The sequence below is a fragment of the Camponotus floridanus genome, unplaced genomic scaffold (assembly GCF_003227725.1).
Source record: "Camponotus floridanus strain SB8 unplaced genomic scaffold, Cflo_v7.5 scaffold49, whole genome shotgun sequence".
NCBI lineage: Eukaryota > Metazoa > Arthropoda > Insecta > Hymenoptera > Formicidae > Camponotus > Camponotus floridanus.
In genome coordinates, this window is record NW_020229647.1 from 952,411 (window position 1) to 968,095 (window position 15,685).

Here is a 15,685-nt window from a genome sequence, read left to right on the forward strand (position 1 = left end):
AAGTAACTTTTGTCATTTATTTTGCGATTGAAAGAAACAGAAATCATAAGTATAAAGTCGAATACCTATATGTAATTCTCTATCTTACTTCATTCACTCATAAATAAATGAAAAACACTCTTCTCTAGCTAAAATGAATATTAAATCTTTCAATTATATTTATTATATTTATGTCTAATAATTATATTTATGTCTAATGAACAAAAAATATCAAGACGAGTATTAAATAATATAATGTATTTCTTAGTAACACATTTCGTAAATATTTTTTTAAAATATTTACGAAATAGTTTAATTAAATATTTAATTAAAAATTATAATTGAACTATAAATATTCTCTATATATTGTTTATTTTATAATATTAATAATATCTATAAATATTGTACACTAATATTACATGCCCGGTGATAATTATAATCGCATGTAATCGTCTTTCGCTAGACCTGTTTTGACCTCATTGTTTGACAGATGATCAATAATTTTGTTATATCATCGATTTAGCAGAAACACTTCACATATATGATTCAAGGATGAGGAAAAAATTTTATGTCACACATGAAATAGACTCGCGGAAAAATTCGCTTGTTTCAGTTCGCGTTCCTCTCTTTCATGTCGAACTCTTTTTCTTTTTAACTCGTGAAGCAAATCGCTGAGCGATGCTGGCAAGCGATCGCAGGAGGTAGTAAGACGAGGATAGGGCCCGGGAAGACGTCGAATAACTCGATTACTCGTCGGAGGAGTGTCACTTTGCCAGGCCGTGCATCCAAGTGCGAGCGGAATTTCGTTAAGACGCTTCTCGTAACCACCTCCACCGTCGCTTATCCGCCGCTTTTCTTGTGACGTCTTTTTTTCCGAAATATTCGACGGAACGTTTTTGCGATAATGCCGCGACAGAAGCGAGCACTCGAGAGAAATGTCGGAAAATGTCGCACGTAACCGCGAAGAACAGTAGTTTAGTCGAGTTGTTTCAAGATTCACAACATATATATCTCAATTTCAATTATTCAACAATTTCAGTATATTAGCAAATGCTATAATAAATTAACGTGCTATAATAAATTAATTTGTTCGTTATCACAGCTAGATATCAATTAAAGAGTCACCTTATATATAAAAAATAAAGTTTTGTAAATTTATGTTTAATATTATACGTATTGATTACATATAATTATTATAACTTTGATAAAAAAATAAAAGAAAAAAAAGAATATCAGAAATAAACGAGTAACTTTGATATTGATTAATTTTAGATATAACTTGATAAAATCAAGATACAATATTAATTGAAATAAATAAATCTAATTTTTTACACGTGCGCACCAAATTTTTCATTTTATTATCTTGTTAATGTTAATTACAACAAATAATGTATCCTGTGATATTCTACCGTTATATTCAAAAAATATCGATAAAAAGAAAAAAAAGAGAGAAAGAAGGAGAGAAATATAATTTTAATTTATATTTATCCCCAGTTTTGGAGCAATCTTATTAATATTCGGATTTAGTTATTATTTTGCATTTGTTTCATAGTTTATTTTATTATTAATTTTCTATTAATATCAACTATATTAAATACTATATTAAATACTTTTTTAAAGAAATAGACTTGACATTACTAGAATGAATAATAAAATAAAGTACGAAATGTAGAATTGAAGACAGCAGACCTATTAAATAGCATATCAAATATATTTTGCCGAGTCATATTCCATCGTACGAAATATAAAAATCGGAGCGCCGAGGCAGAAATAGGATTCCAAGTCATACGCATTCTAGATGCATCTAGGAAAAATATTGCGCTGGCTTATCAAGTTTCGCAAGCAGGCTCCAAATTCGCCCGCGATGTTTCGTGCTCTGCGATTTAGTCTGCGATTTCCGAAGCGTCCGCAGAAACTTGGGATGAGAGCTACGAGCTCAACTCTAATCAGATACTAGGTCGGGTTGGCATCAACGGCCAATCGCATTTACGAGATTGCCGCTTGCGATTTTTGGCATAAAGGCTCGCGCTTATTTCGCGTAGTGAGTTTCATAAGTAGTGAGCACGATAAAACAAAGACATTCTGATTTACAATTAAATTCATCTTTCTTAAAGGTCTGATTTTCGTTCGATACGTAAAATATTGAGAATATTGGAAATTGCGAAAAATATCTTTTATAATTTAATAGATTCCAAACCGCATCCTTTTATATGATTGTGATATATTTACATAAAGTTGTACAATGCTTATCAAGCAGTTATTGGAAAGTTATTGGAAAGATTATGGCACATGGATAAACTTTAAATATGATATTTTTATGTGTTGTTTTCTCTTCGTATGCCAAAAGCACAATAACATGTTAAATATATTCAATAAGTTAAAGATATTCAGATTATAAGAATAAGAGTCTTTCAAAACTAGATTTTTTATTTGTATGACTATTTTAATTTTATTAATTTTTTACAAAAAAAAAGAAATCATTGCTTAAATATTAAATCAATTAATATAAAAAAAAATTTACAATAAATTTTACACAATGCAATTATAATAATTTATATTTAAAATAAGTTAAATTTTAATATATTAATTTCGATGTCGATCTAAGTAAATTTGAAAAATACTTTCATCATTAAACTTATTATTAGTAAAGCTTGTTGGATAAATTATAAAAAAATGTTTTAGTAATTTTTGTCTTTCATTTACTATGTTTCATAATAAACTATTAAAGCAACTTATATTTTAATTTTTAATATTACACAATTTTCTGCACTATAAAATATTATTTTTTAAAATTTTATTAATAAATAATTAAAAACAGATTCTGTTTTTAATGGATATTTTTATAATTAATTCAATATAAAATAAGAATAATATATATGATGCATTTAAATTTATAGACATTATAAATTGTATAAATAATAATGTCCTGCAATTATTATTATTTACAACTTTTAAATACATACGTATATGCAATAATTTTATTTTAATAAAATGAAATAATATACATATGCATAAAATAATAATCAATAATACATGATTTTTGCAGTAATTAAAATCTCGGTTCATTTATAATGACAAAATTAAATTAATTATCCAACAAAAAAAGACTTAAATAATTTCGTGTAAAAAGTTAATGTTATCTCCATCTCTCATGATGAGGTAAAGAACAATTTGATAGTTATCGATAAAACATGCACAATCGATAATTTCTATTTCAAAATTAGTATTACCATCAATTCTCTCAGTTATCAACTATAATGTAGGAAATAATTGAAAAATCTTTATGACCGATTGTCAATAACATCACGATGATGATCATGTATCATGATAAATTTAGCCTGCTCGAGATATTACCTTCTCTTACGATTAGTTCCTTCATCGTAAAGCCAAATATTAAGAATAGCAATGGCGCAAATACTAGATAGATAGACTATATTAACTGATCCGAAATTGGGGAACCGAATGTTAATACATGAATACACAACATATATCGAAGAGGAATCGAGAAATAAATTTATGCCAATATTTATAACATTGCTATTCTCAAGTATAAGCGCATAAGATGAAAAAGCGAACTGCAAGAGACAATAAATTCCGAGCAATGATTATATTTATGTGTAATAATAAACGTAAAAACGATGATATAAGTACCTGACAATTGCCCGCCAATTACATCTTTATCTCGAGGAATTACTCCGATGAGAAACTGATATGAAATGGATGGGGGAGGTCCTTCCTCGAGCACACGAAGCACCATTGCCGAATTTTTAAACTCGATATCGGCACATATTATAAGGATTATACACAACGTATTCGCATATACGAGGAACTTTGACACACTCTCAACAATAAATCGCGTGTGAATCACGACTATTCACTTTTCGACACTAATAATCCCGAAAAATATCCGTACGACACGAATACGATACGATACGAATTTTCGCGACGCGCCCCGACTGTACTTCGAGAATCGCAAGATCTGTTCTTTATAACTGAACTAATTGCACTGGGTTGCACTAGTTCAGAAGTTATCTCTTTCCTGCCAATGTAGAAAGAGGATAATCTAGTCACTAGTGCAGTCCAGTGCAGACAGTTCAGCTCTAAAGAACAGATATGCATTTCTCGATCGAAGCAGCGGACCAATCGCAGTTGAGAGTTGCACAATCGATGTAATCTCCAGCCTGTAAATAACATAGATACGCTTATTAGAAGTGAATATTAGAAAGATGGCATAATGATTCTAGTGACTTTTTTCTAGTGATCTCCGTATTGCCCATTATTTGCACTTCTATTATTTGTTACATATACCATGACACATTGGACGCGTTTGAACCAGTTTGAATTGATATTATAAATATTTCAAAGTGTCTAATTGATCGATCAGAAAGGAACAAAATTTTTTTGTTCCAATCGATCAATCAAACACTTTGAGACACTTATGCCGAACACACTTATAATTATATTGAACGCTAATTTTCTTAATTTTCATATAGAAATATATATTTAAAATCATGAATTTCGTAGACGAATCTTTTTTCAGAAAATTATAACCGATATATATATATATATATATATATATATATATATATATATATATATAACCGATATATATTAATATATTAATCGAGCATAAAAAGACAAATCGGCGATATTCGAATCGCGATGTTAGCGTACGATAATGATTGCATACCTAGCTGACGGTGATGCGTCCAGCTTCGGCGAGAAAATAACGCGAAATACACAAGGTATCTTTCCTCGAATACGGGTGCACAAAAGGTGATTGCCAATGCTTCCAAAATTGGCGATATCGGCGTGTATTATGAATTGTACTTATATTCACTTAACTTCAAAGTACTGCCGACAAAGAACCGCGCGCGAAATTCACCTTTCGACAGGAATAATCGCGAGAAATATTCGGAGCGATACGAGTACGATTTTACTGGCACGGCGGAATTTTACTGACTGTTCTTCAACTTTCGAGAATCGGAGGATTTCTCTCGATAGGATCGATCGAAGCAGCGGACCAATCACAGTCGAGTGTCGTCATAATCGATTCTCGAGCACGAGTATAATAATTGTAGGTTATGTTCCACTTATTTCAATAAGTTATTGGAATATTAGAAATTTCAATTAGATGCAAATATTAAAAAATAGCGCAACTTTTCTTGCGTGTTTTTTTATCTCTCTGTATTAAATGTTTTAAATATCGTTGTGTATGTGCGTACTTATTTTAATTACCATAATAACATTTGGATTATTTAGATCTAATTGTACTTTTTTCCAAACATTATCGAGTAACAAAGATATTTCCGAAAGGATTTTATTATAATGGAAAAATTCTTTGCTATTAAATAATAATAATGAATGAAATTTGCTTTTAAATAATAATAATAGGAATACTAATTTATATGCGATTATAATTATGTCTATGAATTCTAATAATTATTAAGCAACTCTATTACTGAGACTTTGTGTTAAATGCACTCTTGTTAAATACATTTGTTTTTATTATTAGTATATATATAATTAATGTTATAATATACAATTCTATGTAAAAAATATGATATACAAGTAGCACTTAAATAATCAGATAACAATAACAATAAATCTACTTTGTGAGATACACAAGTTATAATACACATGATCTTATACAATACTTGTTACCTTATCATTCACGCTTCATAATACGCTTTGATTTTACATAGTAATAATAATATTTTACAAGAATTTGCATAAAGAAAAAAATCTGTTTTCTTTTCTAAAATTTTTGTTTATAATTTTTTTGATTACAGAAGTATATCAAGTCAATATATAATATATCGAATAATCATTTAAACATAATTTTTTATATGTGCTAAAAAAATTTCTATATAGAATGTATTTTTATCTTTAATTTCTCAATTAATTATTTTATGTGATAAAACCTACCACAATAATTGTCAAATATCCAATAATAAAAATAATTGTGACATTTACCTTGATACAAATTTTGTAATTTAATGATTTCTTTATATCAAGAAACATAATAGCATCTCAACACCAAATATGTAAAAAATATTGACCAGTAAAAAAGACTGCAGCCAATCTGATAAGAATTTCTTTAGACCTTACCTTTTGTTATAGGCATCGCTTATTCATTTAGTTTGCAACGTGAAATCCGGAATAAAATAATCTATTTCAATTATTTATAAGTTCCATTGATATCTTATTAGCACATTTTCAATCAGTAGAATTTTTCTTTTATATTTTCAATAAGGTGGCGGTTGATGCTGATAGGAATGTTGTGGTGGTTGACTCAAGTGCCTTTGCAAATGCGTTACAAGTTGAGGAGTTGGTTGTTGGCCACCAGCACCACCTTGTTGTTGCTGCTGCTGTTGAGCGGCCTGCTGCTGTTGCTGCTGTGCTTGCTGTTGCTGCATGGCCAACATCTGTTGCCTTATGCGTTGTTGATTAATCGCTTGTTGCTATATATATAAAAACAATTAACAACAATAATTCGTGAAATTTTTTACAAATATTATGCTGCTATCGCACGATGTCTTAATTTGCGTACCTGCTGAAATTGTTGATTTTGCTGTAAGCTAACATTTGTCGTTCCTACCCCCGTCACCCCAACTGCACCTGGTTTCCCAGCAGATTGTCGGTAAGGAGGAGCAGGTTGATTCTGAACACCTCCACCCATTGGTCCCATTGTATTCATTGTTACGTTTGGCGCCTAAATGAGTAATAACATATCTCTCATTCTTTACATTATCAATTAAAAAAATTCTAAATAAATAGCGAGTGGATCATATATGAATTAGTTATTTTTTATCACATTAATCATCGAATAATATCATAAATGTATTTTTGAATATACCTGTAAATAGGGCGGTCTTGCAGTACCAGGTTGCATTCTCTGTTGTGGCATATATTCTTGTCCTCTCTGTGGAGCCATCATTTGTTGTTGTTGATTAAACATCATATTTTGTTGTTGATTCAAAATGCCTTGTTGCTGTTGTTGCTGCTGCTGTTGGAGCAACTGTTGCTGCTGCTGCTGCTGTGTTTGCTGTGGCGTTTGCTGCTGTTGTTGCTGCTGCTGTTGCTGTATCATTTGCTGTCCACCATATCCTGCATAATTCTGATTCATACCTGTAAAGGAAAATTGTCGTAAACTATGTTAAAGAATATTTTTAAACTATTAAGAAAAATAGTCGTAAACTATGTTGATGAATTTTTTATACCATTAACTAAAATTGCAACTATATAATGTTTCATAATATATGTCGTATTTATTTAATTTGTTAAACGCATTTTAATAACTGTATTTTCTTTAAAGTAAATGCTATTTATTGAGGCAACATATAAGCCTGTAAATTATATTTTTTATACATACCTTGTTGAATTCCAGCATATATTCCTTGTTGTTGTTGTTGTTGCTGTTGTTGCTGCTGTGCCGCAAACATGCCCTGTTGCGGATTTATGCCAGGTGCTCCATGCTGCGCTCTCAATTGTTGTCTGATAAACTGTTGCCTCTGCATTCCTTGGAATGCGCCCGGTCCGGCAACTGGCGTAGCATTCGGTGGCTGCTGCTGCGAGCCCATGAATTGAGTGGACGGTAATCGCAAGCGCAGCATATTGGATAGAGCTTGCTTGGATTGATTATTCATCCCCGGTCTCTCATAACGCGGGCCACCGACCGGCGCAGGCGGCAACTGTTGTCCATAGCCATACTGTTGCGCAGGTGTATGAGTCTGTTGATTGCCATACCATTGCTGTTGAGGTTGCGGTGGTTGTCCAGTAAACATTCCGGGTTGTTGTGTAACAGGGGCTTGTTGATTGGCGAATGCCATTTGTTGCAATTGAGATGGTGGTTGCTATTAGTTATAAAAGAAAAAAAGTATTAAATTTAATAATGTTTTATATAGTACTATATCATTATCATTATCATTTAATTATCATATATAATTAAATTCACCTGCATCTGCTGTGATATGGGTGTTGTGGGTGTAGCAGCACCTTTCACACGTCTACTATTACGTTTAGTTTTCATAGCTTTCCCTTTACCATTAGTGCTAGCATTGCCCACTCCGACGTTACCCACGCTACCACCAACTCGTCCTGGTGAATCAATACTCATTGGAGTATCAGCTTTACCAGGTTCCGATTCTTTCTTATCAGGTTCTAGATCTTCCGGTGGTAATGGTGGCGGATCCAGATAATGACTAGCCTGACGAATTTGACTGTGTGTATGATATCGCAATAATTTGTGCGCGTTTTGATATGTAAGAGGTTTACGTTCCAACCGAACAGCTCTGAACCAAGCCCAAGAAAGCGGTGCAGGATTTTTATGACCTTCTAAGAGCTCCCACGCTGATACTCTTTGAGAATCGCATACTTGCAATCCCTAATTTTAAATATAATACATTAATATATTTAAAAAAAAATATTTTTATGTAATATGAAAAGAAATATTTTTCTTTAAAGATATTAATGAAATAAATGTACCTGCTTTTTATCGATGCTATCAAAACCAGCAATTTTATTGCCTTTAGTATCAGTCAAACAACCAACCGGTTCGCACGTGATGACTTCCATAGCCAACTTAGGTAATGGTAGAAGTTGTCTAACAAAACGAATGCTCGGAGAATTTCTATCACCCAATTCTTTCTTCAATTTTTTCATTAAATTTTGATAATGCTTTTTATTTTCATCTTTTTCAGACTGCGAATCTGACACTAGAGTAGAGTGGATTAACGTTGCTAGCATATCTATAACGGTTGTGAAAAGTTCCGCATTATTATTTAAATCTATAACACCATAGCTGACCAATTGAACTAATAAAATTGCCCAGTCCGTTGTAGCAGTCGTATTTCTCTGTATTGTGTCAAATACACCTCCAACGAGACTGAATCTTAATTGCAGTGCATCTTGCAATACTTCTCTGGTCTTAGGATCTTCAGAGCCAATATGTTTTTCCTCTTTACTGGTATTCAGAAACTGTGAAAGCTGTGAATGTAGTGATGTCAATAAGCCTTCTCTCTGATCATCTTGACCTTTCAGACATGTTAATACCAATGATAAAAATGGCTGATGATTAAATAAGGAAGGCGATTTGGATCTACCTCTCTCGCGACCAGCTGTTTTCGACCAATTACCAGATTCTAATACTTGTCCTGCTACTTTGAGAACTCTGCCTTGTACCGCACTCGGCAACTTTGAAACTAGCGGAGCAACTAGCCATATAGAACCGGATCTTTTATCAGGTTTGCTACTCAAAGTATTATTTAATTGAAAAACATCAATTGCAGCTTTTGCAACTGTATCCAACCATTGCGAAAGATCGTTACAGCCTGGCGCGAATTGTTTATACATAAGTTGTAAATCCAGCCACGACATTCTCAGACTCCACTGTTCCAAATTCTCCAAAATATTCGTAATATGAGTTTTCTGATCGATAAAAGCTTCGATAGGAGTTTCAGGATAACAAATCATATGTAATAATTTTTGCGCTTGCCGTGGTATCAACATATTGTCTAGCAACATATCTTGATGACAAAGTTCTTCCGGATTTTGTAAACATCTCTCTAACACCCATTCCTGACTGCAGATCTGACGTAAAACATGATGAGCAAAATCAGAAAATCCCTTAACGTTTTCTGTTGTCATACCGGCGCTACTGCTGGACGAAGACATAGCTAAATCGAGACCGAGATCATCACCACCGCCTAAGATATCACTAGTTCCTAAAATGTGGCTGATTGATAATTCGCTGGGTCCACTACTGCTTACACCGACTCCAACTCCGACGCTTGCTGGACCACCTCCTTTACTGGAATGGCTTAGGGGTATATCCACCTTTTTCGGGGGTTGCTTAGTAGCTGTGGCATCCCCTACAACTAATATAGCCTTGAGCACTGCTAATACAGGCCCTACTCTTATATTATTGTGTGCAGCTGCTAGTAAGTGCCTATCGCAACTTAATTTTATGCTGTAACCTCTTGTATTTCCACTTGGAAGTGGATGAGGACTTGTGCTAACTGAGTATAAAGCCGGTTGCGGACATTCGACAGTTTTAAAGAGTCTCAATAATAAATGACAGGTTAAACGTGCACCTGCTTCTGCTTCAATATCGATGTCGCCACGACCATCATTACAAGTTTTCACCAATGATGGTAATGCTATATGCACAACAAAATCTTCCAAAGAGAAACAGTGCCTTGCTGTAAATATAAATCACTGAATTATAAAATGCTTTGTATTCTGTAAGTGCTATTACAACACTTTATATTTAATAATCACGAAATGTAATATCCTTGTAATTTACCGATTAAAATTGATGTAAATATAGCCAGAGAATTATGTATACTCAAATCTTGCACATCAACTTGATTTAACACATCGATATAAAAAGCAGAACTATTGGAGGAACAACAAAGTGCCATAAGTACTCCTAACCATTCAGCATTGAGAGCATTGCAACATGCAGTTAGTTCTGCACAAGTTATAGCGATGTCATTGAGTTTATCGTTATCTGTTTCGCTACAGACCGCAACAATCGCATTACAAACGAAACTATAACGATTCGCTGGCGTTTCATTTAATTGTCTCGCCCATTGCGCCTCAATTTTTCCACCTCTTCGTGGACTAGTAAAGACATCCACCATAAATTGCGAATTATAAACATGGCTCGAAGGTGTTGGTTGCAATGTACTATAAAGAGCAGCGCGAATTTTCGGATAAGCGTTACTAAATGCTTCCACTCCGTGTGACTTCGTTTTCAGAAGAGAACATGTCGAATATAAATCATATAAATGCGCTAATACGCATCGTTCGGCCGAGCTACAATCGCTTGGATTTGAAACATGCTTCACTACTTTACACAATAAATCAAACACTGCTGTCGTCTGCTCAGGTGATACTGTAACAATTATTTAAATATAAAATTAATATATATCATAATACATGATATTCTATATATGAATATATAATTTAAATATATATGTAAGATAGTAATATCAATACACTTACATAATAAACAACAGTGATATCTTCTTAATACACCAACCACATACAAACTCAAATTTGTGGTATAACTTCGAACTAATTGACTACTTCTAGTTGTCAATTGGACTTCTACTTCTGGTAGCTCTTTCAGGATTTGTATACATACATCAATTAGGCCATATATATTCAATGCCAGCTCCATTAGATCAAAAAGAAAAGCTACATGCTCATGAACTGGCAAATAATAGAATGGAGAAGTTGAAAATAAGTTGAGCATTTCTATAACTTGTGTTGCACACTGCCATGTCACAACATGTTGATCAAAGTAACTTAGATTTTGAAATTTCATAGTGACAGCTTCAAAATTAAATTCACTTCGAGAATGTTTTTTTACTTTACCACCTTCTGCGACATCAATACTAAATTTTTTGCCAAATAATTTACATACTTCTTTCGTCATTTTTTTCACGACGTGTCTGGCCTCGTCTCTGACACGTCCAACACCATAAAGTAATACATGTCGCTGATTACAATCATGCTGACTACATGTTTCATCCTAAATCAGTAAATATTTATAAATTATATAAATTATAAAAAAAAATTTTAATATTCAGTAAATATTTATCAGTAAATATTTATAAATTATATAAATTATAAAAAATCAGTAAATATTTATAAATTATATAAATTATAAAAAAAAAATTTAATATTGAGAACGTTGTATTAAAAATATTTATGTATATAATCTGTATTTAAACGATTTTAACAAGCATATAAAAAATACTGAAGATATGAGATCACAATTTGATCTAACAATTTGCTGAAATTGTTTGATAAAGGAAATATTAAAAAAAATTACTTGTGGCAGAGGGAAATGAGTAGTATATAATAAATGCCTGCTATGACTTGAAGGCATCTTTGAATCAAGACTTTCATGACCACCATGTCCAGTTAATGCATCCTCTTTGGGACTGTCTGGTGCATCCATGCTATTTTGTTGGTCTTCTTTAATATGTTGTAATATTTTGTCTAAATCATCATCAATTTTACTGTCATCATAGTCCATAGTACGTCCATGATCTGACACTTCCAATTTAGTCGGTTTTAAATCTATACCCGGAAAAAGACTATCTTCATCGATTGGTTCCCTGTTACTGGGTGTTCCAGGTTTGCTAGCTACTGGACCTAGTTAAGATAGATAATTTTATGATCGATTAAATAATTTATCAATTTCCAGAAAAATATTTTATAAAAAATAAGATAGAAAAAACATGCACTTAATATTTATGTCTAAGAAATATCTTTGAAACATTTTGAATATGTTAAGATGCTTTAGCACTTTTTTTGTACTTTATTGTTATGTTAAAAAATTGCAAATTAGTGCAAAATATTATTAGATATATTTCTTGATTTTGAAAAATTATAAATTTATATATAATTTAATTTTTCTTTACTAAACACAAACTGAAACATATAAACAAGTAGTTTTTAAAGTAAGTAAATATATATTGACATTACCTTGTATAAGATCACCTCTTGAAATAAGAGTGCACATGTATGCATCATGTGAGAAAACGTCATGCCTTATTAATTCTGAGAACAGATGAACTAAATTTGTAAACTGAGTCTTGGATTGAGATGAAGTATTATCCAATACGGGAGCGTCCATATCCAAGAATTTCATGAGCAGAGATTGAAAGATTGGAAGTACAGGCGGACTTCCATTACTGCATGTACTATCTTTATCATCATTATCATTAGTCTCACCAGTAGCCTCACTTTGTCTTTTTTCTAGAAGCTTAGCGACCGCCATTGCTCTGTGTTCTCCCCAACGTTCAGCGCTTACAGCCCATTCGCATAAAATTTCAACCACTGCTGAATCTTGTTGTGGATTATATTCTGTTTTTGTGTCACGTTCGTTACAGCTGTCTTTCAGGGATGATGTAAAGATTTTTGCATACAACGTATCGAGTGAATTAGAAGCATCCATTCTATCAAAACTATGCCGATCAAGAGCATCTAATGCAGCCAACACTTTAGTAGTCGTTGTTCCAGCACTACTCTGTTGCCATTTGTCGCATGACCATCTACCTTCTGCTGCTTGAGATCGTGCTCTTATATTTTCCTGTGCAATTCTGAGCTGTTTCATTGTAGGATTACTGGAACTCGCTGGTGGACATGGCAAAGCTGCAGGAGGACATGGTAAATAGTCTAAAGGTGATCCATTTAAAACTGATGGAGCCTTTCCTTCACCAACGCTATTCCAGACCAATGCTGTGGAGCACTCCAATGTTATGACCTAAAATTAAATAAATTTCTTATTATTTCTTATATAATTATTTCTTATAATATTTTATATTATTATTTCTTATAATATTGTGATAGAATTAATTTATGTAAATTAATAATATATCTAAATTAGTATATATATATATATAATGTATCCTATAGAGAATAACATTTTGTTTACCTGTATTATAGTAGATAAACTGTAAATTATATCTCTGTGATGTGCACAAGTCAAATAATCATTAAAAGCAATTGTCAAAGGATTTAATGGTGCTTGGACAGCAACATTAGCATCTTTATTAACTTCATTTTTAATAATAGAAGGACTCTGAGGATTGTTGTTACTTTCAATATTATTGCACATATGTGCTAATTTACGACAACACAAGTATGCCAATCGTCTAGCTAATAATTCAGACTGTATAAACTCCTCTAAATATTGCAGAGCCAATGGTAATAAAAGCTTCAATATACCATCTTCCGAAGGTGAAGATCTAATCTTATCTAATAATTCTAGGATCCATTGTAACAATTCTTGTCTATCCAGCAAACCTTCCTCAAACATGTATTTAGCCAACTGTACACAATAGTGCCATTGTTTAAGCGCTAATTTATGTTCTTCATTCATTGTATTGCCTGTTACAGGCTGACTGCTCGAAGTAGGTGTGGGTGGTTGATTATTAACAGAATTGTTATTATTGCTTGCATTATTATTATTAATATTGTTATTGTTACTATTATTGTTGGTACTGCTATTATTTGTTACAGCAGTTCCATTACTGTTGCAGGAATTGTTTGTTGTACTACTATTGTTGCTGGTATTGGCTACATGATTACCCATATGATAGTATTCTTGCAGTTTAGATAATTGATCTTTTAAAAATTTGATCAAGGTACCTGTCCATTCTACAAGAAAAACAATCACATTTAGTAATATTCCTTATAATCACGAAATTTTATAAATTCTTATTAAGTTATGATGTTTTAAACAATAAATTATAAAGTAAATAAAATAATAACTAGAAGATAATCCTATAAAATTTACAAAGTATTTTCCTATTTAATGATTCTATATTTTATCAATTTAAAAGACAACAATAGCTGTATTTCCTGACAGTATATGAAATAAAGTTGTGTTTTACCTGTAGTTGGATCAGGTAGCTGACGCTTTTTTATCTTGGCTTCTGAAACTGCAACCGTATAAGCTGAACTAAGCTTGATAAACCAAGCTGCTCTCAACATTGGCACTTGGTATTCGCAGAGCATCATAAATATCTCCTCCTTTTTATTGAAGTTTGGAGCTTTCTTCGCGAGGGCGACCAACGGCTTGCTACCCGAAAGATCTTTAAACCATGCTTCGATACCATTTTTAGTTCTAGCTGTCACTGGCCAAAAGTTATCTTTGGGATTAATCTGCTGTCTCTTCCTACCAGTGTCAGGCATCGTCGCGAGTTCTTCCTTTTTGGCGAGGATTGCGTTAAAATACGCGCCAACTTTGGCGGCAGTGACATTGGAACTTCTGGCTGTTCCAAATTCATCAGCGAGTTGAGGTATAGTAGTAAAGCCATGCTTGACATTTGTAAGCGAAAGTTCATCCTCTTTTTGCTTCGGCTCCTGGGGATAAACGTCTGGAGGACCCAGTCTCGGCCTCTTCAGCGGCCTTTTCTCGTACAATATGCCCATCATAGTACAATTGGATGCAAGGAATTGTTAGAGTACATACACGATCGTGAACATTATAGCTGCTATAACTATTCTAACTACATAAACAGAACTTTTATGCATGTAAATTGTGAATACGCGTAATATTTATTAATCGACGTTGCGAAATTTACATTTGTGCGCATCATCGCAATTTTAATAAGACTTGCTTGGACGACGTTTCTGACGCCGTTAAGATCACTGTATCACCGCCGCATCACTGTCATTGATCAGAGTACACTAATGTATAATTGAGGGATCAAAGCTCGTCGCGAACAAAGTCTTAATTTATTCTAATTGAGGCTTACATTGCATTTATCTTACTGTTTCTTTAGACTTTTATACAATTGTCACAGATATATACATATAGTTTATACATGTAGATTAGAAAATTTCAGCTGTTATCAGCTGCTGGTTCGATTCGTCCATGTACTATCGAGTATCATGATAGGTATGCTGAGAATTGAATCTAAAAAATACATGTAAATAGGCTTTAGGTTTAAATCAGAACGACACTCGTTTGCCCGCGAAACTTTCTGATTGGTCCATCCAGTAAAAATCCCTAAGCACGAATCGTTGCGAATGGTGTGCGTCATCGCTTTTCGCGTTAATTAAATGGCACGAAATTCAAAACTGACAACGATGCCGATTTATGGAAGGTACACATGATACAAGACCGTAATAAAATTCATTTAATATAAATATTTATCCGTTTAATATAATGCAGCTC

At 32.7% G+C, this 15,685-nt stretch overlaps 1 protein-coding gene across 1 annotated transcript; it reads right to left on the reverse strand.

Moving 5' to 3' along the window:
* Positions 1–5,884: 5,884 nt before the first annotated feature.
* LOC105252056 (mediator of RNA polymerase II transcription subunit 12) lies at positions 5,885–14,940 on the reverse strand. Its single transcript, XM_011259249.3, has 12 exons — positions 14,397–14,940; positions 13,436–14,160; positions 12,484–13,264; positions 11,825–12,150; positions 10,990–11,521; positions 10,286–10,879; positions 8,467–10,181; positions 7,937–8,365; positions 7,355–7,835; positions 6,839–7,110; positions 6,533–6,694; positions 5,885–6,443 (listed from the first exon to the last, which is right to left on the reverse strand). Exons 1-12 carry the CDS (start codon positions 14,938–14,940, stop codon positions 6,228–6,230), a joined length of 6,777 nt encoding a protein of 2,258 aa, XP_011257551.1. The 3' UTR covers positions 5,885–6,227.
* Positions 14,941–15,685: the final 745 nt, after the last annotated feature.

Coding starts and splice junctions, on each gene's coding strand:
- LOC105252056 (XM_011259249.3), bottom strand. CDS start 14,940: ATGATGGGCATATTGTACGAGAAAAGGCCGCTGAAGAGGCCGAGACTG. Junction 8,366..8,466: donor ATAGCATCGATAAAAAGCAG/GTACATTTATTT, acceptor ATTTAAAATTAG/GGATTGCAAGTATGCGATTC. Junction 6,444..6,532: donor AAAATCAACAATTTCAGCAG/GTACGCAAATTA, acceptor TTATATATATAG/CAACAAGCGATTAATCAACA.